This window comes from Canis lupus, chromosome 25 (genome assembly GCF_011100685.1).
Source record: "Canis lupus familiaris isolate Mischka breed German Shepherd chromosome 25, alternate assembly UU_Cfam_GSD_1.0, whole genome shotgun sequence".
NCBI classification, from domain to species: domain Eukaryota; kingdom Metazoa; phylum Chordata; class Mammalia; order Carnivora; family Canidae; genus Canis; species Canis lupus.
Genome location: NC_049246.1, coordinates 50,155,078 through 50,178,417, shown reverse-complemented (window position 1 = coordinate 50,178,417; position 23,340 = coordinate 50,155,078). Strand labels below are relative to the sequence as shown.

The 23,340-nt window shown below is 57.1% G+C and overlaps 1 protein-coding gene across 1 annotated transcript; it reads right to left on the bottom strand.

The window, feature by feature from the left end:
• Positions 1–14,280: 14,280 nt before the first annotated feature.
• LOC119865820 lies at positions 14,281–16,013 on the bottom strand. The gene is made up of 3 exons (XM_038573036.1): positions 15,295–16,013; positions 14,806–15,127; positions 14,281–14,479 (listed from the first exon to the last, which is right to left on the bottom strand). The coding sequence occupies exons 1-3, from the start codon at positions 15,722–15,724 to the stop codon at positions 14,281–14,283; spliced, it is 951 nt and encodes a 316-aa protein (XP_038428964.1). The 5' UTR covers positions 15,725–16,013.
• Positions 16,014–23,340: the final 7,327 nt, after the last annotated feature.

The window sequence follows — 23,340 nt, the reverse complement described above, 5'->3', positions numbered from 1 at the left end:
GGCAGGGACAGGGAATCTCAAACAGCATTTAATTTTATTTAAAACAAGAAAGAAACGTGGTACTTTTTGTCGCTCAAGGATCGTGGAACTACCAGGTTTATGATGTGAGGAACAAGCAGATGAGGCCACGTGTGGCTCGGGTGACTGTGTAGCTGGTGGAACACGGGTGTTAGGGCACAACACCCAGGACATGCAGGCACCAGGGCAGCATGCAGGCAGCTGTGTCGAGGAGGAAATTGCCTGTCCTTTTACCTGGATATCGGCCACCATCCAGCTGGCTGTCGTTGACTGTCCCCACTCTGGGTGGCCACTGCATAGGCTCAGCCTGGTGCCAGCTGCTCAGACATCTTTACAGGGTTCAGCCTCCCCAGGCTTGTGGGACCCCCAGGGCCCAGCACTCCCTGCCCCCATCTACCCTCCAGTCCACACTGACCGCACCCCATGCCCCCTCCATGTCACGTGTCACATCCCCTCACCCACCATCTGCTTGTCTGGACAAAAGAGGAACCAAACCAGCGACGTGGCTGTTGGCGCCTTGTCGCACGTGCACTTGTCTTGATTTTCCCTTGTTCTGAGGGATCATTTCAATGTCTGTAGAGTCGGTAGTGATGTCTCCCCATTCACTCCTTATATAAACAACCTGTGACTTCCCTTTTTTCCCAGATAATCTGAATAGATGTTTACCATGTTTATTCATATTTTCATAGAATCAACTTTTCAATTTATTTACTATCTCCATTTTGTTATATTTTTACTGATTGCTTGGGTTACTGATGTTATTTTTATTTCCTCAAGATTAATTTTGCTCTTTTTGAAGCTCTTCAGAGTGGAAGCTTTGATCATTAATTGAGGGCCATTCTTCTTTACTAATATATACATTTAATGCTATAAATTTCCCTCTAAGTGCTGCATCAGCTGTGCTCTACAAATGTTGATGTGTTGTTTTCATTTTTATCCAGTTCATGATATTTTCAAATTTTCTCTGTGGTTTTTGAACGAATGGTTATTTTTTTAAGATTTTTTCCACCAGCAGTTTTATTTTTTTACTTTTTATTAAGGTTTTATTTATTTATTCATGAGAGACGCAGAGAGAGGCAGAGACACAGGCAGAGGGAGAAGCAGGCTCCATGCAGGGAGCCGGATGGGGAACTTGATCCCAGGACCCCAGGATTACACCCTGAGCCCAAGGCACTCGCTCAACTACTGAACCACTGAGGGGTCCCTCCCTGATCCAATGGTTATTTAAGTTTATGTTCTGTTCCAAGTATTTGGAGATATTTCAGATTTTGCAGAGGAGGGTGTAGAGTTCTGGTTTAAGTCTGTAGTGATCAGAAGTCATACTTGCATGATTTGAATACTTTTTAAAATATTGATAAATGTTAACGGTCTGTCTAGATAAATAGTCCATGTGCAATAAACACAATATGTGTGATAGTTTACTGGGTGGAGTGTTTTGTAAGTGTCCAATAGGTAATACTGGTTTGTGCATTTCTTCAGGTCTTTTATCCTTCCTGATTGTCAGTGTACTTGTGTTACTGAAAGCCAAGTTCAGCTGCCCGTCACTCTAAAGGCCAACACTCAAGAGGCGAACTCTGATCGGAAAGGAATACGAGCCAGTCAGGAGGCCAGCCCCCCGGGGAGAAGGCAGACTCGTGTCCAAAGGCCAGTTCCCAGGTTTCAGCCTGGCCCAGAGACTTTAAAGGGGCTTAATCAGTTAAAGGAGTGAGATGCTCTGTGACACTTCTTGATCATGTGCAGACTTGGCGATTGCAACCACAGAGTGGTGTCTGTGCTTGGAGGTTGTGCAAGAATTTCTAGTGCCTTGGTGCCCAGAGAACATTGTACTGAGTATCCTGTTCTTCCTGCAAAGGAGGGCAAGGTCTACAGATGTGCCGGGGGGGGGGGGGGGGGAGCGGGGGTGGTCAGTAAAGCCATTTCTGTGAACTTAAGAAAAAAAAATCATTGCTAAAAGATTGCTGAGCTAATCCGGAAGCTTAAGGGGCCTTCCACCTTAAGAGACCTGTTGGCCTCCGTGGCCTTGGGACGCTCTGGTCCTTTATTCCCTCAAGGCCAGTGGTCTGCAAATCTCAAAGAAAGTAACTTAGTTCTGTTACAGATCAGCAGCCTTAGGTCAGCAAGCAAGGAGTGTGTTATCTCCTAGCAAGTTGACCCTTAAGGCTGGCTGGAGTGCGGTCATGATCGCTCTATTAATTATTGGGACAGGAGTGTCGACACCTCGGACTGAAATGGTGGATCTGTCTGTTTTCCTTTCAGTCTGAACAGTTTTTGTTTTATGAGTTTAGAAGCCCTGTTTTTAGATATGTTTAAGATTTTCCTCTCCTTTTGATGATTTAACTGGTGAAATTATGATTATGAAATGTTTCTCTTTTTCACTAATAATTCTGTGCTCTCAAAATCTTTTTTGTGTTATATTAATATAGTCAATTCAGTTTTCTTTGGAATATTATGCAATCGATGTATATTTCCTATTGTATATTTCCTATATTTCCAGTTTAAGGTTATCTGTTAGCAACCTTAGTTACACCTGTAAACCTAGTTCCTCTCTGCTGTGTAAACCAGCATATCACAGGTTCTGAGGTTTAGGACGTAGACACCTTTGGGGGGACCATTATGCTGTGTACCACAGTCAGTCTTCCCAGAGATTTGTCACATTTTTTGTCTCTCAAAAAAAAATGTGCTTTATTTTTCTCTATTGTTTTCTGGCTTTGATTTTATTGATTTCTGCTCTTCATTATTTCCTCCTTTTTGCTTCCATAAGGTTTATTTTGCTCTCTACTTTATAGGTTCTTGAAGTGGGAAGTCAGGTTACTGACTTGAGACTTCTCTTCTTCTCTAATGTATGTGGTTATTGCTGTAAATTTCCCTCTCCGTGATGCTTTATTTAGCTCTGTCTCACGTATTTTGATACGTTGTAATTTAATTTTCATTCAGGTCAATGTACTATTTTAAAATTCCCCTTGAGATTCCATGTTAGACCCATAGATTATTTTGCAGTGTGTTTGGAGAATTTCCTGTTATCTTTCTGTTATCGATCTTTGGTTTGATTGCATCACGTTCAGAGGACATGCTCTGTATGATCAGTTCCTTTAAAGTTGGTGAGGGTTGTCTCATGGACAGGACGTGGTCTGTCTGGCTCTCTGACCCTTCGGCACTTGAAGCGGACACACATTGTGCTGCTGTTGAGTGGAGTGTTCCGTAAAGACCTGTTGTATCTGTTGTTATGATGTTGTGAGTTCTTCCAAATCCTGGCTGACGTAGTCAAGTTGTAGTTTTGAAGTTTCTACCTCTAATTAAGAGTTTGTCTTCTTTCATTTCTTTCAGTTTTTGTGTCTTATGTTATACAGCCCTGTTCTGGGAATGTACACATTAAAGATTCCTGTGTCTTTTTGCTGGATTGGCCACATTATTATGTGATGTCCCTCTCGGTTTCTGGTATTTTTCTTTGCTGTGAAATCCACTTTACCTAATCTTGATGTAGGCCCCCCACCCCTGCTTACAAAGGTAATTAATATTAGATGATACTTAGATCATTAATATTTAGATGATACTTTTTCCATTATTTTACTGTTAACCTTTCTATATCATTATATTGAAGTGACTTGCAGTCAGCTTGTAGTTGGGTCGTGATTTTTTTATCAATCTTTGTCTTTTAACTGGTGCATTGAGACCATTTGCATCTAATGTAACGATTGATATGCAAAGGCTATTGTTTCCAATATTAATTTTTGTTTTCTGTCTGTTTTGGTTTTTATTTTGGTTTCTTCTGTATTTCTGTGGTTTATTGGACATTTTTAGCATCCTATTTTGACTTATCTATAGGTTTTTTCAGTGTATATGTTTGTATAGCTTTTTTAGTGGTTGCTCTACATGTTATATTATGCACACAAAACGTCACAGTCTGGTGGCATTAGTTTGCCAGTCTGAGTTAAATGCAGAAAACTTATTTCCCTTTACATCTCTTTGTCCTCCTCATTTATAATATAGTTGTCTTAAATATTTCCCCTGTATAAATCTAGAGCCCTATCAGACAATTATAACTTTTGCATAAATTGCCAACCTTAATTTAGAAAACTCAAAGAGAATTATATTTACTCTTTTTATTTTTTTTATTTTTTATTTTTTTTAATTTTTATTTATGATAGAGAGAGAGAGAGAGAGAGAGAGAGAGAGAGAGAGGCAGAGACACAGGCAGAGGGAGAAGCAGGCTCCATGCCCTGGGAGCCCGACGTGGGATTCGATCCCGGGTCTCCAGGATCGCGCCCTGGGCCAAAGGCAGGCGCTAAACCACTGCGCCACCCAGGGATCCCATATTTACTCTTTTTATTTTCTTATCTGTTCTCTCTCATTTCCTGATTTCCTTCTTTTATCTTTTCCTTTCTGTTGAGAGGATTTTGTTTAGCCATTCTTTCAATGTACCTCTGCTGCCAATAAACTCCCACAGTCTTTCTTCATCTGAGAATATCTTAACTTCCCCTTCATCCCCAAAGGTTATTTTTTCTGGATATAGGACTCTGGGTTGACAGTTGTTTTCTTTCAGCACATGAAAATTGTTTTTTTTCTGGCCTCCCATGGTTTCTTACATGAAATTTACTGTCATTTGAATGCTTTCCCCCATAGGTAATGCTTCGCTCCTGTCTGGCAGCTTTCACATTTTTAAATTAGTTTTTAGTTTTTGTAGGTTTGATTATGATGTCTTTGTATCAATTATTTGTGGTTTATTCTCGTTGGGATTTGTTCAATCTCTTGAATCTGTGAGTTTGGGTCTTTTGCTGAATTTGGGAAGTTTTTAGCCATTATTTCTTCAAGTGTTTTTTTGTTGTTCTCATTGCTGTTGTTGTTTTGTGTTTCCTGTGTGTTTTTGTTGTTGTTTGTTTTTGTCCTATCATCTTTCTCTTCTTTTTCTGGGACTCTGATGGCACAAGTATTAGATTTTTTGTTATAGTCTCACAGGTCCCTGAGGCTCTGTTATTTTTTTTTTTTCATTACATTTTCTCCCTCTTGTTCAGATTTGGTCATTCCTATTATTCTCTTTCCCAGTTCACTAATTTTTCCTCTGTCTCCCTATTCATCTGTTGAGCTTATCACTGATCTTTAAATTTAGTTTTTATTTTTTCAAGTTATAAAATTTCTACTTGTTCTTTAGATCTTACATTTTAGTCTTGCTACTCCCTATTTTGGTTGCTGAAACTTTCTATTCTTTCATTATTTTTCAAGCATATTTTTAATTGCTTTTTGCATTATTCTCATGATGGCTGCTTTAAAATCCTTATCAAATTATTCTGGTTTCTGTTATCTCATTGTTGGCATATCTTGACTTTCCTGTTTCATTCAGTTTTAGATGTTCCCTGGGTCTTAATATGACAAGTGATTTTCTATTGAAATCTGGGCAGTTCGTATACTGTTATGAAACTCTGGATCTTATTTAATAGTTTGCTTTATCTGACTTCCTGTAACACTGGTCCTGTGGGGAAGTGGAGGCACTGCCTCAATACTGCTAGGTGGGGGTAGAAGTCCAGGAACCCTACGTGTCCTCTGCTGACATCTGCAGGGGGAGGTCCTATGACTAAAGGGCCAGGCTAGGAGTTCTGGCTCCCCAGTGGATCTCTACTGATTCCTCCCTAAATCAATAGTAGCACTTGTATAGGAATGTATCTTATAAATGAGACATCAGTTAGGATTTACAGCTGCAAGTAACAAAAAAATCCAACATCATGCTGTGAATCATCAGGATACTTATCGTGATGTTGACAAGAATTCCAAGGTTAGATAGTCTCAAGATTGATCTGGCAATTCAGTAATGCCATCAGGGATCCAGAATTTTTTGATCTTCCTGCTATGAAAACTTCTCAACCTCATGCCTATGCCACATATTTGCAAGATGGCTTCCACTGGTCCGGGAATCACATTTATATTTCAAGGGAGAAGAGTAGTACCAGGGAACTCTATTCTTGCATCTGTACTTCTTATTAGGAGGGAGAAGCTCTCCCATGAGGCTCCCTGCAGTCTTCTGCCTACATCTTGTTTGGCAAAGGGATATCATATGACCATCCCTGCTGCAAAGGAGGCTGGGAGAATGAGTATCTGGAAAAGGGGATTAGGACTTTGGAGATCAACTAAGAAGTAGGGTAAGAGTATATTCCACCTAAGAATATGGGATCTCACCTGCCTCCTGACCCAGCGGAGAATCTCTTGGTGGAAGAACATGTGGGGGTGAGAACCCTGCTGGGAGGCAGAAAATCACGTGCACAGAACCTCTTCAGCAACCCCATCCATTCTCCTTTTGGAGTAATTTCTCTGTTGATTATCTCTTCTCAAAAATTAAAAGGTAACTATGTCTCCCTAACCCCTTCCTCACTGTGATGCTTGGGCATTGTGTATGCACCAAAGAGCAGACTTGTTCCACTCACGGCTGACAGCCACTTCAAGTGGGCTCAAGTGGGCTGCTGTGTGGATGTGAGTGCAGGGACAAGTGCAGAGACACCCTTCTTCCCACGGATTCATCCCATCTTTCTGCTCTTGGGCTAGTCTGAAACATACTACTGCACACAGGTGTGCACGAGCCAGGTTCGATGAGACAGAGCAGTGCATTCATCACTTCCCTCCTTATTCATTTCCCTATCAAGCTGACAAGGGCATCTGCCATTTACCTTCTCCAGCTGTGTCCAGATGTCTGCCGAGTCAGGACTCAGTGAGAGAGGCAGACAAGGCACCCTCGTCAGTCTTGATTCTGATGCTGGAAGCAGGGCTGTCTTCATCGGCTTGTCAGCAAGATCGTGGGAGGTAGGGATGAGTGAAGCAGAGGAAACAGGACACAAGGGATGCAGGGTGCACCTGGCGAGGATGGGTGGGGGATGGCAGGATACAGGGCACATCTGCAGAGGAGAGGTGGGGGGTTGTAGGATGAAACGTGCATCTGAAGAGGAGGGGTCGGGGGTGGCAGGATGCCCAGTGCACCTGGAGGAGAGGGGTTGGGGGTGGGAGGCAGCCAGAGGCAGCACAATGGAGGAGACCAGGAGTCTGTTCATCACTTCCCTGCTTGCCCCGTGCTGGAAACATTTAATCACCTTCCAAGAGGGGAGGATTTTTCCAAGGCCTGTGAGGACAGGAAAGGGCAGATTCGGAGTCAAGGACAATAGTACAATTTTATCATAAGTCAAGGTGCACTTGTAGAAAAACCTGGGAGCATAAGAAAAATCCTGGTGTTTGAAAGCAAAGGACCATTTTGTCCAAATGCTACAGATGCAGCTTGTGATCTAGTCAGGTGACACCACCCAGAGAGCCTCTGGAGGTGATGTCATGGGGAAGTGACACCCTCTGGAGGTGATGTCCCCACAGGTGACTCCCTTGGATGTGATGTCCCCTGGAGGTGATGTCCCCTTGGAGATGATGTCCCCTGGAAGTAATGTCCCTGGTGACTCCCTTGGAGGTGATGTTCCCCAGATGTGATGTCCCTGCAGGTGACTCCTTTGGAGGTGATGTCTCCTGGACGTGATGTCCCTTGGAGGTGATGTGCCCGCAGGTGACTCCCTTGGAGCCGAGGCTGATCCAGGGTGTGCCCTCTGTGTGCCCCAGTTTCCATGGAAAGCTCCTTGTGGTTGGGCCTCTCAGGACCAGCTCATGCCCCGTGGTCAGTGCATCCCCCTGACTCTGTCCTTTCTGGAACATGGCAGCTGCAGGTGTGGAGGTGAGGCAGGAGCTAAGCCCTGGCTCCTCGGTCCGGTGGGCCCCGCCCATCCACCAGTGCAGTGTCTCCCTGTCGGCACCTTGTCTTGCCCTCCCTGGGGCCAGGAGCTCACCTTCAGGTCAGGGAGCCTCTGTAGGTGCCCTCCCTGCCTGCCGCCGGCCATGTCCTGGGGACCCCAGGCCTCTCTAGGGACCTGGCTTCAGGAGGCCGTGGGATCTGTGGTCTGGAACCATGTAGAGCTCAAGGTGACACGTCCCCGCCCTCGTGCCATCACTGCACCAAGGACATCTCACACCCACCGTGGCACCTGGGTCCAGAACTGAGGTGCTGGGACTTCACTTCCTCTTAAACCCCAGGGTCATGACCGTGGACACCAGAACTGGCCAAAGAGCCTCGGGTCCACACCCCAACTTTGCAGGTCAGTCCCGGGGCTGCTGGGCCCTGTGGCCTTGGAGCGGGCACCCTGGAACCCCAGGCCAGTGTTCGGGTCACGCAGCCTCCTGGTGCCCTCTGCAGCCGTCTCTCCACGGACCATCCACCTGCGCTTGTTTTGTCCCCCTCTGCGCGCCCTACCGCCGATGACTTTCGGTTGTTTGGAGGACGACCTCAAACGTCTTCATTTTCTTGGGGGACAAATTCTCCAAAATGCCCTGTGAATGGCCGTCGGAGTTTCAATACCCCAAGCCCCGAGCAGGTCAGGGCGACTGGGGCTTGGGGTGGCCCCGCCGCCTGAGGTCTGCGCTGTCCCCCCTCCTCTCTCCCAGCGCCGCCTCAGCCAGAAGGACTCTCCCGCCTGCCCTGGGCTCTCCGTCGGCGCCCAGCTGGACCGGCACCTGGCAACGACCCACAGGACCCTGGCCCGGCTCCGGCCGCCCCCAGCCCCTCTCCCCGGTACCCCCTCAAGCCGGGGCCTCACCCACCTCAGGCCCTTTGCCCCAGTGGCTCCCTCGGCCCCGAAGCGCTTCCCAGACCCTCAGAGGCTCCACGTCGGCCTCCCCATCAGAGCCACCCGGAGGCACCTCCTCCTCCCTGGTCCCTGAGCGCCCGCCCCCCACACGTGCCGTAGCCCCTTTTCCTGGCCACGCGGTCTCCTCGCAGGTCTCCCCCCTTCACGGTCCCTTCCCCTGCCGACCCGGGCACACTCGCAGGCCGCAGGCGGTGCGGGGAGCGGACACCAGGAGGGCAGAGCCGGGTGCAGACCCTGCTGCTTAGCAGGACGTGGCAGTCCTGTGGTGTTGCACCTGCCGCCGCACGTCCCAATGGCCCTGCACCCCGCCACCTCGGGGCCTCCTGCCCCCACCCCATGCCTGGCAAGCGGCTCCCTTCCCCAGAGGCCCCCGCGGGTGCCCCCATACTGGGCCAGCTCACCCCGCACTGGGCCACTGCTCACAGGGTGACACTCCCGTCTACACTGCATCATCACCCCAAACCATGATCCAGGGCCTCAGGAAGACCCCAGACGGGCCCAGGGCCTGGCCCCAGGGTCAGCCCGACCCATCCGGGCCTCGTCCGTGGGAGCAGAGCCTCCAGAGCAGACCTGCTGCCCTGAGGGGTTACTCACAGGCTGAGCCGTGTCTCCCCAGCTCCTCACGACGCCACTGAGTCAGGGCCTCTGGGCCCGAAGCTGGGGGATCCGCCAGGATCGTCTGCACAGGGCGAGCCAGGAACCTCTACTCTGCGCCAGGCACCCCCAGACGCCCCGTAGCCCCATGGGCCTGCTCCCGCGGCCCTGTGCCGGTGAGCTGCTTTGCACCGTCGGCCTCCCCGGTGACCTCTGCTGTGACCCGGGCGCGGGACGGCTCAGCTCGGGGTCCCACGGCCTGGCGGGCAGCAGGCGCTCGAGACGTTGGCTGCGCGAACCCGTGCCCCGGGTGGCCTCTGAGCCGGGGACCGCCGTATTCACTCTGGGCTGAGATACTAGAAGGGTTTCTGCCTCCGTCGGGGGAGAAAGGCGCCTGCCGTCACCCGCTGTCTCTGAGGCCATCAGCGGTGCTGGGGGACAGTGGCCGTCACCTGGAGCCCGCAGGCCTGGTGCCTCCTGGTGGGGGTGGGGGCGGGGGGCGGACTGGGAACCAGGCCTGGCAGGGGGTGACGCCCCCGGTGTCTCCCGGCCCCGAGGTGGTTCCTGTCGTGGGTCCAGGGGGAATGTGTCCCCGGGGGGGGGACAGTGGGCGGGTGTCCACTGCAGCAGGAGCTGGGACGGGCGGCATCTATTCGCCCTCTTCCCGCGGGCCCCGGCTCCCCTGACGGTCCTTCCCCTTCCAGGCCGCAGCCCATCCTGGGGGGACTTTTACGTTTCCCTGGTATGAGCAGGAAAGGAGGAAATGGTTTGGAAGCCGGCTACAGAGAACCATGGCTGAAGGACCCGCGGTCGGGATAAACAGTCCTGTCGCCTCTGGAGTCTGTGCATTAAGGCCACTCAGGAATGTGTGCTCGAGGGGGAGATAAAGGCCAAGGCCAGCAGTTCTGCCCTGGGGGGGGCAGGCTGGGAGGGGGGCGGGGGCGGGGGGGTCCCCTTGCTGCCCCCCCACCCGCAGACCCATCCTGCGGCCTCAGCACCAGAGCCGGGCTGCCTGCCAGGTGTGCGGCCCGCCAGGTCCCTGCCAGGTGGACTGGGTCTGGTGCCCAGGAGGACGGGCCTCGCAGCAGGAGGGGCTCGGCCTACTTCTGTGATCCCTCTGCAGGCAGCCCTTCTCGCATTTGTTTGGGGGTTGGGGAGAGAGCACAAGTGGGGCGGCCGGAGAGGGAGAAGCAGGCTGTCTGCCGAGCAGGGAACCTGGCCTGGGGCTACATCCCAGGACCCCGGATCATGACCTGAGCCAAAGGCAGGCGCTCAACCGCTGCGCCGCCCAGGGGCAGTTGGTCTTAAAGGTAAATGTACCCAAGGAAGGAAACGACTGGAATTAGCACGATGGCTTCTGCGGGGACACTTAGGTGCGGCTTGCTCCGCGGAGGGGACGGGGACCCTGAGGGAGGGGCATGGCTCCTGCTCCCAGCCCCTGGTGGTGGGGAGGCATTGCAGCTCGTGCCCTCCTGAGTAGGGAGTGGGGGGCTGCCCAGGGCGGCCGGACTGTGCCAGGGCCCATCTGGGCATGGGGCGCCCGGCTGTCCGTGACCCGGCCACCTCTGCCTCGCGGTGGCCCGGCCCGCGAGCTCCGGGGCGTCTCTGCCAGCCCCAAGGCTGCCCTCTGAGCGCCGCCTCTTCGCATCAAACCCCCGGCGGGAGACGGCAGCGGCCCTGGTCTTGGCGAGGCCTGCACGGGGCCCTGAGCGCGCCGGGGGACCCGGGCATCCGTGCACTCGGCCGCCGGCCTTCCCCGCGCACATCCACGGCCGCCCCGGGCAGCAACTTGCTGTAATAATATATGTGGAGCCCGCTTCAAGCTCCGGCCTTGCCCTCTGCGGAGGGGGTACGCGGGCCTCGTCGCCCCCGCCCGGCTGGTTCTGCTGCCCGCATGAGCCCGCCTGAGCCCCCCTGCAGCCTCCTGCTCGGAGCGCGGGGAACAGAGGTTCTCGGATCGCGGAGGACAAAGCAGACGGATCAAGGACACACGGATGCACCGACAAGGGTCCCTTCAAAGAAGTCGTGATGGGAAAGCTCCTGCTCTGCACTTGTGGGCATGGGGCCTGGTGGCCCGTGGGCTCCGTCCCCACCGTGAGACCCTGCACCACGCGGGGAGAGCCTGCTCGTGCTCGGTTACTTCTTGTGGAAGCTCAGAATAGCTGTGGGTGCGTCGTGCCGGGTCCGCCCCTGCCCTTGGATTTGCACACAGTCAAGCGGCTTCAGGTTTTCAAACACTTGAAGGTGCACGTGCTCTCGAGTTTCCTTTTTCAGGATGGGTGTCCTGGGCTCTCGCATCCGGTCCTTATGTGGCCGAGCTTCCGGGCCTCCTCCCTTCCCCACGCGGGGTGCTCCACTCTGGGAGGGTGAGGATGGCAGCCCCACCGCCCCCACTCACAGCTGGACTACACTTCCCAGCAGCCCGTGCTGTTAGGGACCAAACTTCCCAGCAGCCCGTGCTGTCAGGGACTACACTTCCCAGCAGCCCGTGCTGTCAGGGACTACACTTCCCAGCATCCTGTGCTGTCCCCTAGGGACTGGCATGTCACCAAGTTCTGGCTGTGGAATGTGTGGGAGCGATTTCGGATCCCCCCAGGCCTGGCCCCGGGAGCCCCCAGTACCTGTACAGGGAGACCCTCCCTCCCTGCCGAGCCCCACAGCAACCCAGGGTGCTCTTGGAAGCACAGGTCCCCAAGGCGGGGCTGCCCACGGCCGGTCCCCCCGTGACCCCGTGTCACAGAGCGGCCACCTCCTCGCCCGACCTGGAGCCGCTCCCCGCCCTGACTTGGCGGCACCTGGAGGGCCGGGTCGGCCTGGCGGCACAGGCAGGAGGTCTCGTCGCCCCTCCGCCACGACCTCAGGTCACCCCAAGGATTACAGCCCCGGGGGCCAGCAGCACTGGGGTCCTCATGGCGCTGCTGACTCCGGAGGAGTGGGCCCCCGGGCTCCCCTAGGAGCAGGACAGATGGCCGCAGGGATGTGGTGACCCCTGGGATGCTGCTGACCCCTGGGGATGCTGGCCCCCCCGGGATGCTGGTGCCCACTGGGATGCTGCCCCCCCGGGATGCTGCCCCCCCGGGATGCTGCCCCCCGGGATGCTGGTGACCCCTGGGGATGCTGGCCCCCCCGGGATGCTGCCCCCCGGGATGCTGCCCCCTCGGGATGCTGGTCCCCACTGGGATGCTGACCCCCCCCGGGATGCTGGTCCCCACTGGGATGTTGGCCCCCCTGGGATGCTGGTGACCCCCGGGATGCTGGCCCCCCCCGGATGCTGGCCCCCCTGGGATGCCGGTGACCCCCAGATGCTGGCGCTCCCCAGGATGCTGCCCCCCACCGGGATGCTGGTGCCCCCCGGGATGCTGCCCCCTACTGGGATGCTGGCCCCCGGATGCTGGCCCCCCCGGATGCTGGCCCCCCTGGGATGCTGGTGACCCCCGGGATGCTGCCCCCCACTGGGATGATGCCCCCCCTCCGGATGCTGGCCTCCCGGATGCTGGTGCCCCCTGGGGATGCTGGTGCCCCCCAAGATGCTGGTGTCCACCCGGGATGCTGGTGACCTTCGGGATGGCTGGCCCTCCCAGGGATGCTGGTGACTCTTGGGATGCTGCACCCCTCTCCCCGGGCTGCTGGTGCCCACTGGGGATGCTGGCCTCCCCAGGATGCTGGCTGGCGCTCCCCACCCGCACCCCCTGCAGAGGGCCGGCGGACACATGGACTCTTCAGAAGCAGCCAGAGGCCGGGCGGGGAGGGGGCGAGCCGGCCAGCTCGGGTGCAGGCGCTCCGTGAAAACAGCGGGCTCTGCACCACTTTTTCCTACAGGAACGCAGTTCTCAGCCCTGGGTTTTCTGTGGCGTGAAAAGGGAGAGTTTTTAAGGACGGAGAAGTCTGCCAGCGGCCTACCAATCACAGGAAGGCAAGACGGCACTGACGCCCTCCGCTCCCTTCACCCCACATGACATTAGTCCAATTTTACAGCCAGTGACTTGGGGACACCTTTTATTTCTGGCTAAATGAAAATGAGAGTTGTCTTGAGTGATGAATTATCTGGGCAATCCTGCCAGGAGTGAAGGATGCTCAGGTTCTAAAATAGAATAAAGCACAAGTGGCCCCGGGCGTGGGTTGTCTGCAAGCGCTTACTTTCTCCAACCTGGTCTGGTTTTCCCGGGGCGGGGGTGGGGATGAGGACAGTGGACCCAGGCCTCCCAGAGAGGGGGGAGGGGCTGGAGAGCCTGGGGGCTGTGCCTGGGGGGCATTGTGCCTAGGAGGGCTCTAACTGGGGGGATGTAACTGGGGGAGGATGTGCCTAGAGGGGGATGTACCTGGGGGTATGTGCCCAGGGGGTGATGTGCATGGAAGGGGATGTGCCTGGGGGGGGTTGTGCCTGGGGGGGATGTACCTGGAGGAGGATGTGCCTGGGGGCCTGTGCCTGGGGAGGATGTGCCTTGAGGGGGGAAGGAGACCACAGAACCCCCTTCCAGCTTCCCTGGCCACACCCAGCAGCAAAGCTCTGCTGGCAGGACCAAAGCCGGGGGGTGGGCGGGACACGATGCACAGGGTTGGGCCTGCAGGGGACAGTGGGCACGGTCCTGGGCGGGGGGGGGGGGCTCCCTGACACCCTGTAAAACTGACCTCAGTGTGCCCCGGCCGTCTGCTCCAGAGGAAAGCACAAGGTTCGTGTCCAGCTGCCGGGAGCCCCAGGAGCCGCCCAGGCAGGTGTGGGGCCACGGGCAGCAATCCCAGAGGGGGCCAGGGGCAGACACGGGAGCCCCGGGACTCAAGGGCTTTGGGTTTTATTCTGTGGACAGGGCTGTGAGGTGGAGGCCTCTGGGGGTCTTGGGGGCACGGGCTGGGCGTCACATGGCGTACCCCGGGGTGGGGATAGGTGCCCCCGGGGCGCACCAGGCAGGGCTCCTGGCGATGGATGGGTCCTGGGCTCCCTTGTCGCCCCCCCCACCGCTCTGCTTCTCCCCGCCGCCCCACCCCAGCGGCTCTCAGTCTCCCCTTCCCATCTCCCTCATCCCCACGGGGCCACAGGCACAGCACCCGGGCACAGCACCCAGGCCCACCCTGGGGACCCAAGATGCCAGGCAGTGGCTGCAGGGCGGCGGCAGGTGGCAGGTGCGAGGCGTAACGGGTCTGAGAACTGGGGCCAAGAAGGTGGAGCGAGGAGCAGGGCAGCCCCGGCGAGGCTCCCCCGCCCCGGGAGACCCCACCTGCAAAACCCGAAGCCCAAGAGGCGCTTGTTAGGAACCTTGAGCCGATGCCCGGGGAGCCCCGCCCATCCTCTCCACGGGCTCCCAGCAGCACCCACAGACAGCGGGTACCCCCACGGCCCTGTCGGTCCTCGGTTCTGGGACGGCTGCCCCCCGCACCCCTGTGCCCTCCACTGGCTTTCCTCCCGCCATCTGCCCCGGCAGGGCCCGCCTCCACACCTGGGGCTCAAGGCAGGGTCCTGGCTAATGGGAGCCTCCCGGGCGCCCCGGCCACGCCAGCACCCCTCGCCGCCCCCTCCCCGCGGCCGTGGGGCTCCCTTCCTGACCCGAGCGCAGCCTGGCGCGCTGGACGCGTGTCTCTCCCAGACGGGTCTCCCCCTGGAAGGCGAGATGCGATCTCGTCCACCGCGTATGCGCGTTTCTGTGCCTCGGAAGCTGACTGGCATCGCGCGGGAGCCCCCCGAGAGTCACCACGTGGAGGAGAAGAGGAAAGATCCAGAAACTGTGTCTCCTCGTGAACAGCTCCCTGTCGCTCTCGGCTCCGCTGCCCCCGCCTGACCCGGGCCGCCTCCGCACCACTCGCCTCCCGTGTCTGGCTTGCAGACTCGAAGCCCACTCGGCAGGTGCGCGCTGCACACGCCACGTACACTAAGTTGGACGAGTGTGGACAGATGTAGACACTTAGGTATCCAGTCCCCGGCCAAGACTCAGAACATCCCATCCCCGTCACCCCAAAAGTCCTCCTGCCCCTTTGCCCCTGCAGCCACCACTACCCCGACCAGACCTCTCCCCGCCGGTTGGGTGGCAGTGTAGACCTGGATTGGGTTGGGATCCTGCAGCACGCCTCCGGCTCAGAGGCCTGACAGTCGAGGTTCCCTCCACGGCGCGCGTCTCGGGGACTTGCTCCTTCCACCACTGGGTGGCTGTCCACCGTGTGAACGGACAGCTGGCTTGTCCATGCCCTTGTCTAAGGGCACTGGGTCTGTTCCCAGCGTGGGGGGGTGTGGACACGCAATTGTGCCTCCCTTGTGGAGGACACCGGGGCTGGGGCAGCCCGCGGGGAATGCACGCCTCCCTGGGCCACAGAGCTCGCCGCCGCGGGCCAACAGGGGTGTATTCTCGGGGGGCCCGGCGCCAGCTTACTTTCCCAGAGAGGGGGAGGGGCTCAGAGGCCATCTGAGGCCACGGGAGGGGCGCGCTGCACGACCCCCCGCCCCAGCTCCTGCTTGCTGCTGCGACCGTCATGTCCTCGCCTCCGTTCTCCCGGTGGCCATGGTCCTGTGGATTCGGGCTCGCCCCGCCCCCGGGTAGCCTCGTCTGAGCCGCTGCCACCTGCAAAGGCCTGGATTTCCAAGTAAAGTCCCTTCCCGAGGTGCCAGGAGGAAGACTTGCAAGTGTGAGCTTGGGGAGGGGGTTCGGTGCAGCCTCCTGGGGAGGGAACCTGAGGCCCACGAAGCCCTGGCCATCAGCCCCAGGCTGTGGATTCCCGGCTCGGGGGCTACGGCCAGCCGGTGTGCCACCCCTACCCGGCCGAGCCACCCCCACCCGGCCGAGCCACCCCTACCCGGCTGAGCCACCCCCACCCGGCCGTGCCACCCCCACCCGGCTGTGCCACCATCTCCAGATCTTCCGGCCGAGCTGCTCCATCCCCGAGGAACCAGACACACACCGTCCTGCATGACTCTGAAGCCCCGCAGTCCCATGTCTGCCCTCCCAGCTCCAGATCCCTGGACTGTCTCCAAATCAATGACCCTCACTGTGATTCAACCGGTCGTGCCGGTGACCGCGAGCCTTGCTTGGTACCTCCCCAGAAGGGCTCCGTCTCTGCAGCGGTCACCTCTGTGGTCACGGGCCAGCACCTCACGCCTCTGGCCCACCCTGTCCTTTCCTCCCTGACACCTGCTTCATGACCTGACGGGGGGGGAGGGGTGCCCACTCTCGTACTACGCAGGCTCAGGGGCCGCAGCTGGTGGAGCCCCGCTTACAGTACCTGTCGCCTCCCCGGCAGGGGCAGAAACTGGTGGCATCAGGCACGGTGGCTGGAGCCAGGGGCCAGGGCAGTGGGCAGTTCTTTCCATATCTCCCCTCCTGTCCTGGCTTCTTCCCTTCCGTCTTTCCCAGTTTGGGTGGACGTAGTCCTTGGACAGGTGTCTGCACCTGCTGGCACGTGGCCACCTGAAGCCCCAGGCCTGGGTTCTCATGGCTTGAGAAGAAATCTGGAAGGAAGAGGACATTCTTTCTGGTACAGCCCAACTATCACGTCTCTGCAAAGGCTGTGGGAGGCGGTGGACTGGTGACCCCTGGGCTGGTGGCCGCCCTGCCCCCCCCGCCCAGGAAGGGCCCCTACAGGTGGACCGTCCGGGCGTCTCCATGTCGACGCCGCAGACACTTTCACTCTGAGAGTCTTTGTTCCAAGTTTCATGAACCATCGTATTAATCAAAATCACACCAATAGCTGCTGACATTCATCAAGGAAGTATTTTCTGAAGCTAATTCCATTAAACCAGTTTAGTATTTGGATCAATTCTCCACCCACATCGCTGTTAACCAAATTGTTTCTATTTTTATTTCTCAGTAAAGATCTGACTCATCCATTTTTGTGGAGTTTTTTTGTTTTGTTTTTGTTTGTGTTTTTTTTTTTTTTTTACCCATGTCTGAGTTCAACGACTGTTATCTTCCGTGCTAATGGGTTTTCTTTTGTGGCCATTACTTCTCCAAAGCCCAATTTCTTGGATAATTTGCACAGATCTAAATTTTGCTTGGAATTTTTTTTTATTCTCCCGTCAATCTCAATCCTCGACAAACTTAACACGTTTTTTTTTCCATTCTGCTACTTTGCTTTCTGTTGATTACTTCCACCAACTCTCATCTTTCCTGGCCTGATTTCATAGTTTTCAATGTCAACGATGATGTTTCGCTCCATTTTTTTCCCCTCAACAACTTTCACCGTGTGCGGCTTCGGTCTTCGTTGCCTTTATTTTGTGTTATTTCTACCAGTGATACTGATTTTGAACTGGACAAAAATCCAGTAGTTTGCACATCATAGCCCGTCCTGAGAAAATGGTGTGGAATTCTTGGATAATTGCTCTTGACCACAACGGGTCTGCTTTATGGCTAATTCCATTCTTTCATACGTTTGAAATTACCCCATGATCTATGAATAACCATTTATTCTTCGACAGAACAGAGCCTTGGGTCAGTAGGAGGAGGCCCTCCACCTGCAGGAGCACCTGCAAGAAAGGTGCCTTCAAATACTGCTCTTCGGTAGGATAACGGACACGGTCTCATCCACCCATTTCCAACATGTCTCAGGCCCTCCAGCCTTCACTATCGGCTTCATCCAGATTCTCACCCACAGTGCCCCTCTTCATCCACCAGTAGGTCCAGGACGTTCCTTCTCCAGGGATCCCATGCAGATGCTGGGCAGATGACCAACGAAGGATGGACTCAGCCCTCCCTGCTCCTCCCTATCCCCAACAGTCCCCTCCCCTACTCATCCCCTCATCTACCTGTGGGTGTACTTCCCTTTCCTGCTCATACCTTCAGCTGCCAGGGCGGGGGGGGTGGGGCGGGGGGGGGTGCAAATGCAATCCTTTGGGGCCCCTAATGAGGGGGAATCTCCAGGAAGGGAGCTCTGTTCCAGAGTCTTCTGTTTGTCTTGCTCTCCCAGACCTTGTGCAGAAGGTCAGCCCAGCCTCGAGGGCACAGGGTCCCCCCTGCATCTGCCTGCAGCCACTTCCCTCTCAGACAGTGGTGTGGGTGGCTGCCCGGGCTCCTGCTTTCTCTTCCACTCAAACCCAGACTGGCTGAGTCCTCAGCTGCATGCCCAATAGTCCCCTTGGGTGGCCCGCTGTCCAGCTCAGAGGAAGAAGGGAGGAGGAAGAGGGAGGGATGGTGGGACTCAGACCCAGCTGGTCTTGCATCCAGGGACCAGGTCGGCCCTTCCTGCTTGTGCCAGGGAAGGAACCCGGGACTGGTCTCTCCTGGCCCCATTAGGCCAGGATGCAGGGTGCAGGTTAGCATGGGCAGCAGGGGTGTTTCTGGCCCTTGGGCTTGCCGGGGCGAGCGAGGCACAGAGGGCCGGCCGGCCTGCTGCAGCTGGCTAAGGATCTGCTGCTTGAGCACCACCTGGATCGTCCCCGGCCCTGGTGTGTCAGACGGCCTCGGGAGCTCCTGGTCTATCTGAAGCCCTCCCGGGGGGCTGGGGCACTGGGTGGATCTGCTGCCCTGTCCTTTGGCCCCCAGGTCCACTCTGCCGGGTTGAGCTCGGGCTTCAGCATTGAAGGCAAAGACGCAGACACCAGCCCCCCGCTCGGCAGCCCTGGGACGGAGGACCACGCTCTTCGCCTCTCTTACCCTCTCATCGGGGATAACGACAGCCCCGACCCCGTGATGGCTGGCGGACCGCGTGAGCTAATGCTTGTAAAACACTGCACGTGGAAGCTGGCGCAGTCCTTCCTGTGGCATTCCACTGTAATTATTCATATTTCATAAGTCCTCTGTTAGACTCGGGCTTGTAAAAATATTGACACGTATGTTTTCTTCCCCTTGAATACAATACGCTATTGTGCGTGTTCTGTACCTTCCCAGTCAGAGCCCGAAATCAAAGAGGGGGGGTGCAGATGGGACCTCATCACCAAGGTCGCGTTGCGCCTGACTCCCGTTGCCCCCGGGCCCCCATGGCCGTGTCCCTGGCTGGGGCAAAGCCATCCCGGGTGCCTCCGCAGCCTGCCTGCATGAGCACCTGTGTCCTTCCACGGGGCCTCTCCAAGGTGGCACGGTCAGACCCCCACCCTCTTGATCCTATCGTTGCCCCTAGGGCCCCAGGGACATCTACCCTTGCATGTACCCCAGAACCCCTCTCTGGTGCTTGGGGTTGTGGCTGGGATGCCGTGACCTCAAGTTAACTCACGTTGGGGCATCTTTACCAGCTCCTCCCCGACTGCCCCTCCTGGGTGCCTTGGAGACGTCTTGGACTCTCCCCTCTGCAGGGTTTGATCGCTGACCCAGGGCCCACTAGGGCCAAGCGGAGCTCAGGAGCCAGAGCCCAAGCTGCAGAGCTCCCAGGGAGCAATCAGGTCAATCTAGGTCGCTCTAGGCCTCAGCCTGGCCTAGAAATGCCTCGGACGGTGACACCCAAATGGACTGAGCCAAAGCAGAGCGGAGAGGGTGTTTCCAGGTGGGAGGAGCCCGGCGGAGCTGGCAGCCGTGGTGGCGGCGACGGCGACGGCGTGGGGACAGGATGGCACCCGCACACCTGCTCTGGGCGCGTCCTCTTCCGGAGGAAACCTCACAGGGCCCGGAGGAGGCGGCGGGTGCGCCCCGGGAGCCGTGCCGGCGGCCTCTCCCACACTTGGTTGTAACTGATGCCTCTGCGCCACTTTTGTCGAGGAGAATGGCCGACACGGCGACACACCTGTGTGCTTCCCGCACCTGCACGTGGGGCCTGAAAGCATGCTCTGCCCGCCACCCGGTCAGGGCGCCCGCACGCGGACATGTGAGCCCGCACGCACTCGAGGCTGTTCTTTTGTGTGTGGATGTTTGTGCCAGATTGTGCTCTCATGCTGGATTTTAAATTAGAGTTTTTTTTTTTTATTATTAGAGCTGAAAGTGGAAAATAATATACCTCTGGAATGGTATTAGCTAAACCTTCCACAGTAATAAATCCGTGTGCTAATGGTTTGTTTTTGTGCTGTTTGGTTGTCATGGTGACAGGCTGCATTAACTAATAAGTTTGTTTTGAGAATTTTAATGCCAGTTTGCCAAACGTTCTCCTCCTGCTACAAGGGCGTGAGCATCTACAGCCCGCGTGGCCGAGCACGGGCTTGGGTCTCAGTGTCTCTCGTGCTCTCAGAACGGCCTGGGGCCCCTTCCACAGCCGCGGCTTGAAAAGCCGGAGACACGTGCCGTCCGTAAACGTGTATATATAGAATAATGGCCTTTGAGAGATGCCGTGGAAAACAGTAGCCCCCGAGACGGGAACCTCGGTTCTAGGAATACGCTCCAAGGCAGGAACGCCCCGGTGGCAGGCCGGAAGTGCGAGCCCCTTCGGGTGGTGGGATGGGGCTCGGGAGAGGCTGCATGGGCCTGGGGCAGCCCAGACGGGGCCGGAAAGGGGTGACACCTGCCGTGATGCTGGGGAGGGGAGAGGGGCGCTGGGTGCAGCCTGCTGCCTCCAGATGGGGAGACGGTTTGAGGTCTGGCCAAGAGGACGGCCCCTGCGGTCGGTGTGGCTCTCCCCGAGGGATGCCCGCCCGCAGGAGGAGGGAACCGCAGGGAGGTCGGAAGGCCCGTCCGGTCCACGCCTGCCTTGGTGGAACGATCTGGGCCTCAGGACGCCCACTTGGCAGGCGGGATTTCCTCTGTCCCTAGGAGCCGCCTGCATGGCGCCCAGCTTCCTCTATCTTCCCCTTCCGTGGACGGGACCGTCCCGCTCACCTGTCCTGGGGGGTGGCCCGCCTGCCGAGCCCGGCCGGGGAGGGTGCCTGCCAACAAGGCCCTCCTGTCGTCCTGGCCCCGGTCACGGCTTGGGTCCCCCCCAGGCCCTCCTGGAGGCCTGGGCTTGATGTCCACGAGCAGGCCAGTCCTCACACCCCGAGCCGGCCCCCGGTCTCCACCGTTTTGATGCGGGGGGCCTGCTGGGCGACAGTCAGACCTCCAGCCACACGTCACCAACCTACCTCGGAGCCCTTGTCAGGCCCCGGGGCTGAGATCCCAGGGGGAAGCACATGGTCTTCGACAGTGGACCATCCCAGAGGTCGAGAGCTCCACCTGCCAAGGGACCCGTCTGTGGCTCAGAAAATGGGGAATAAATTAATTAATTTAACACAATTGCTGCGTAGCTGCCACTTGCTTGGCACTATTCTGGGAGTTGGTGAAACTCCGGGGGCAGAGCAGACCACCCTGCCCCAGTGGAGCCTGGATTCCAGTGATTAGGGCTCAAGCAAGTGGGCAGCTGAGGGCAGTGAAGAGGAGGAGGCCAGTCCAGGTGGGGCGGGAGGGATGGAGGGGAAGAGAGTTTCTGGGGGGCCCAGCTGCACGGCAGGTGAGGGGAGTCGCGGGCGAGCCAGGTGGGCCCTGCGTGGTGGGGCGGCTGGCGTGGGAGGGAAGGCGCAGGACAGGAACCAGCCTGTTTGCAGGGAAAGAGGAGACCTCCGGCTTGGACAAGCAGGCGGTGGAGGCAGGGGCAGGACAAGGTGGCTGTGGGTGTCCCCGTGCGAGGGGCAGAAAGACTCAGGATAGACTCTCCATCAGTGGGAGTTTCCCCTGCCGCCCACCGTCGTGCGTCACTTTGGGGGGTGCAATGGGTAAGATACGACGAACTCAGAAGAACCACAGGAACAGGAAGTTGGCATGTAATTAATTTTGTGATCTGTACAGTGGGGTGTATGCACGCGCGTGCACGTGTGTATGTGAGTGTGCGAGCGTGTGTGCTTGGGACGGCATGCATCCCTGCTTCGGGTGGAATTTCCAGAAGTAACCCGTGCGAAGCCTCGTGATCGCCCTGGACGAGGGCGCTGGGAGCAACAGTTCTGACGCTTTGTCACCCTACGGTATCTCTTCCTATGAACACAGCTAGGGACCCCATGTTTGCGTCTCCCCGAAAATTCAAATGTTGAAGTCCTGCCCCCCAAACTGACAGTCTAGGGAGGCGTGGCCTGTGGAGGTGATTAGGGCTGGGGGCGGGGGTCACGGTGGGGGTAGCACCCCAGTTAGAAGAGGAAGACAGGGACCCGGCCCTCGGTCTCTGTCTCGCTGCCCCGTCTCTGCATCCCAGCGCCCGGGAGGCCCAGCGCCTGCGGGGGGGGGGCGGGGGTGGTCTCGCCAGGACCCTCACCTTGGGTGCCAGCGTGAGCACCGAATGTGTGTTGTTTGAGCCCCGACGGCCAGGGTGGTCGCGGCCGCCGGAGCCCACCAGCCACTTGCTGAGAAGGGTCTGAAGGCTCCGACCAATCCCTGGCCTCGGGCCGCGCCCTCCAGGCCCCCACCCGGACCTGCCCCCTGCTCCCCCGCGCCGCGGACACTGGCTTGCAACACGAAGACGCGGCGTCCCAAAGAGGAGCGCGGCGCTTGGAAGCATCTGGAAGCTGCCTCTGAGATCAACATGGATCCTAAAAGAGTGCAGAGGAGCTGAGCCCAGCCGACACACGGCCCAGGCGCCCTCTGAGGCGGGACCGTCCGGGGTCGGAGCGAACGACCTCAGGATTCCCGTGCGCCACAGGTCACGGGCCCGTGGGGCGCCGACCCGTTGAAGGCAGCCTCCTCCTAAACGCCAGAGTGAGGATCCGCCCTCGAGGCTGACCGGCTCCCCCGTCGCCTGCTCTGGCCTCTTCATTTCGCGGAAGGGTCGGGCCCACGAGGCCCGGCCACTCACTAGTTGCCCCCCAGGACCTTCCAGCTCAGTCGCTTCCCTGTGACTTGGGAGCCTGGGGTGCTGGGGGGCATCTGAGCACTTGGAGTACCAGGTGGGGGGACAGAGGACTGGGCAGCTCCCCTGGGGTGGGGCCGGTGGGGGCTCAGCTCGGCTGTAGGGTGGCCTCAGGGCAGAAGCCAAGTCCCGGCGGCTGTAGCGGCAGCGTGGGATGGGGGGGGGGGAGCGCGCACCGCCGTGGAAATGGAAACCCCCTTCTGTCTGGAGAGAAAATCCATTTATAGCTCCTTTCTGACCGGATTATGATATCCCTGCCAGCAGATCTGAGAAAAGTCTTTCCTCTTCCAAATTCGACAGCGCTCTGCTTTTTCCTAACATCACAAATTCCCTGATTCCACCTCAAAGCCCAGGTGGGTGCCAGGTCCCCTGTGCCCCGTCCCTGCAGCCCTGCGTCATTTCTCCCGCAGGCCGGCGCCAGCTCCCAGGGGGC

Excerpts from the sequence above, each read along its gene's own strand:
- LOC119865820 (XM_038573036.1), bottom strand. The coding sequence starts at position 15,724 with ATGACGGTCGCAGCAGCAAGCAGGAGCTGGGGCGGGGGGTCGTGCAGC. Across the intron at positions 15,128-15,294 it reads AGGATCCCAACCCAATCCAG|TGTACGTGGCGTGTGCAGCG; the intron begins GTCTACACTGCC and ends CGTCCAACTTAG. Across the intron at positions 14,480-14,805 it reads GCGCGCCAGGCTGCGCTCGG|GTGGGGTCTCCCGGGGCGGG; the intron begins GTCAGGAAGGGA and ends CGGGTTTTGCAG.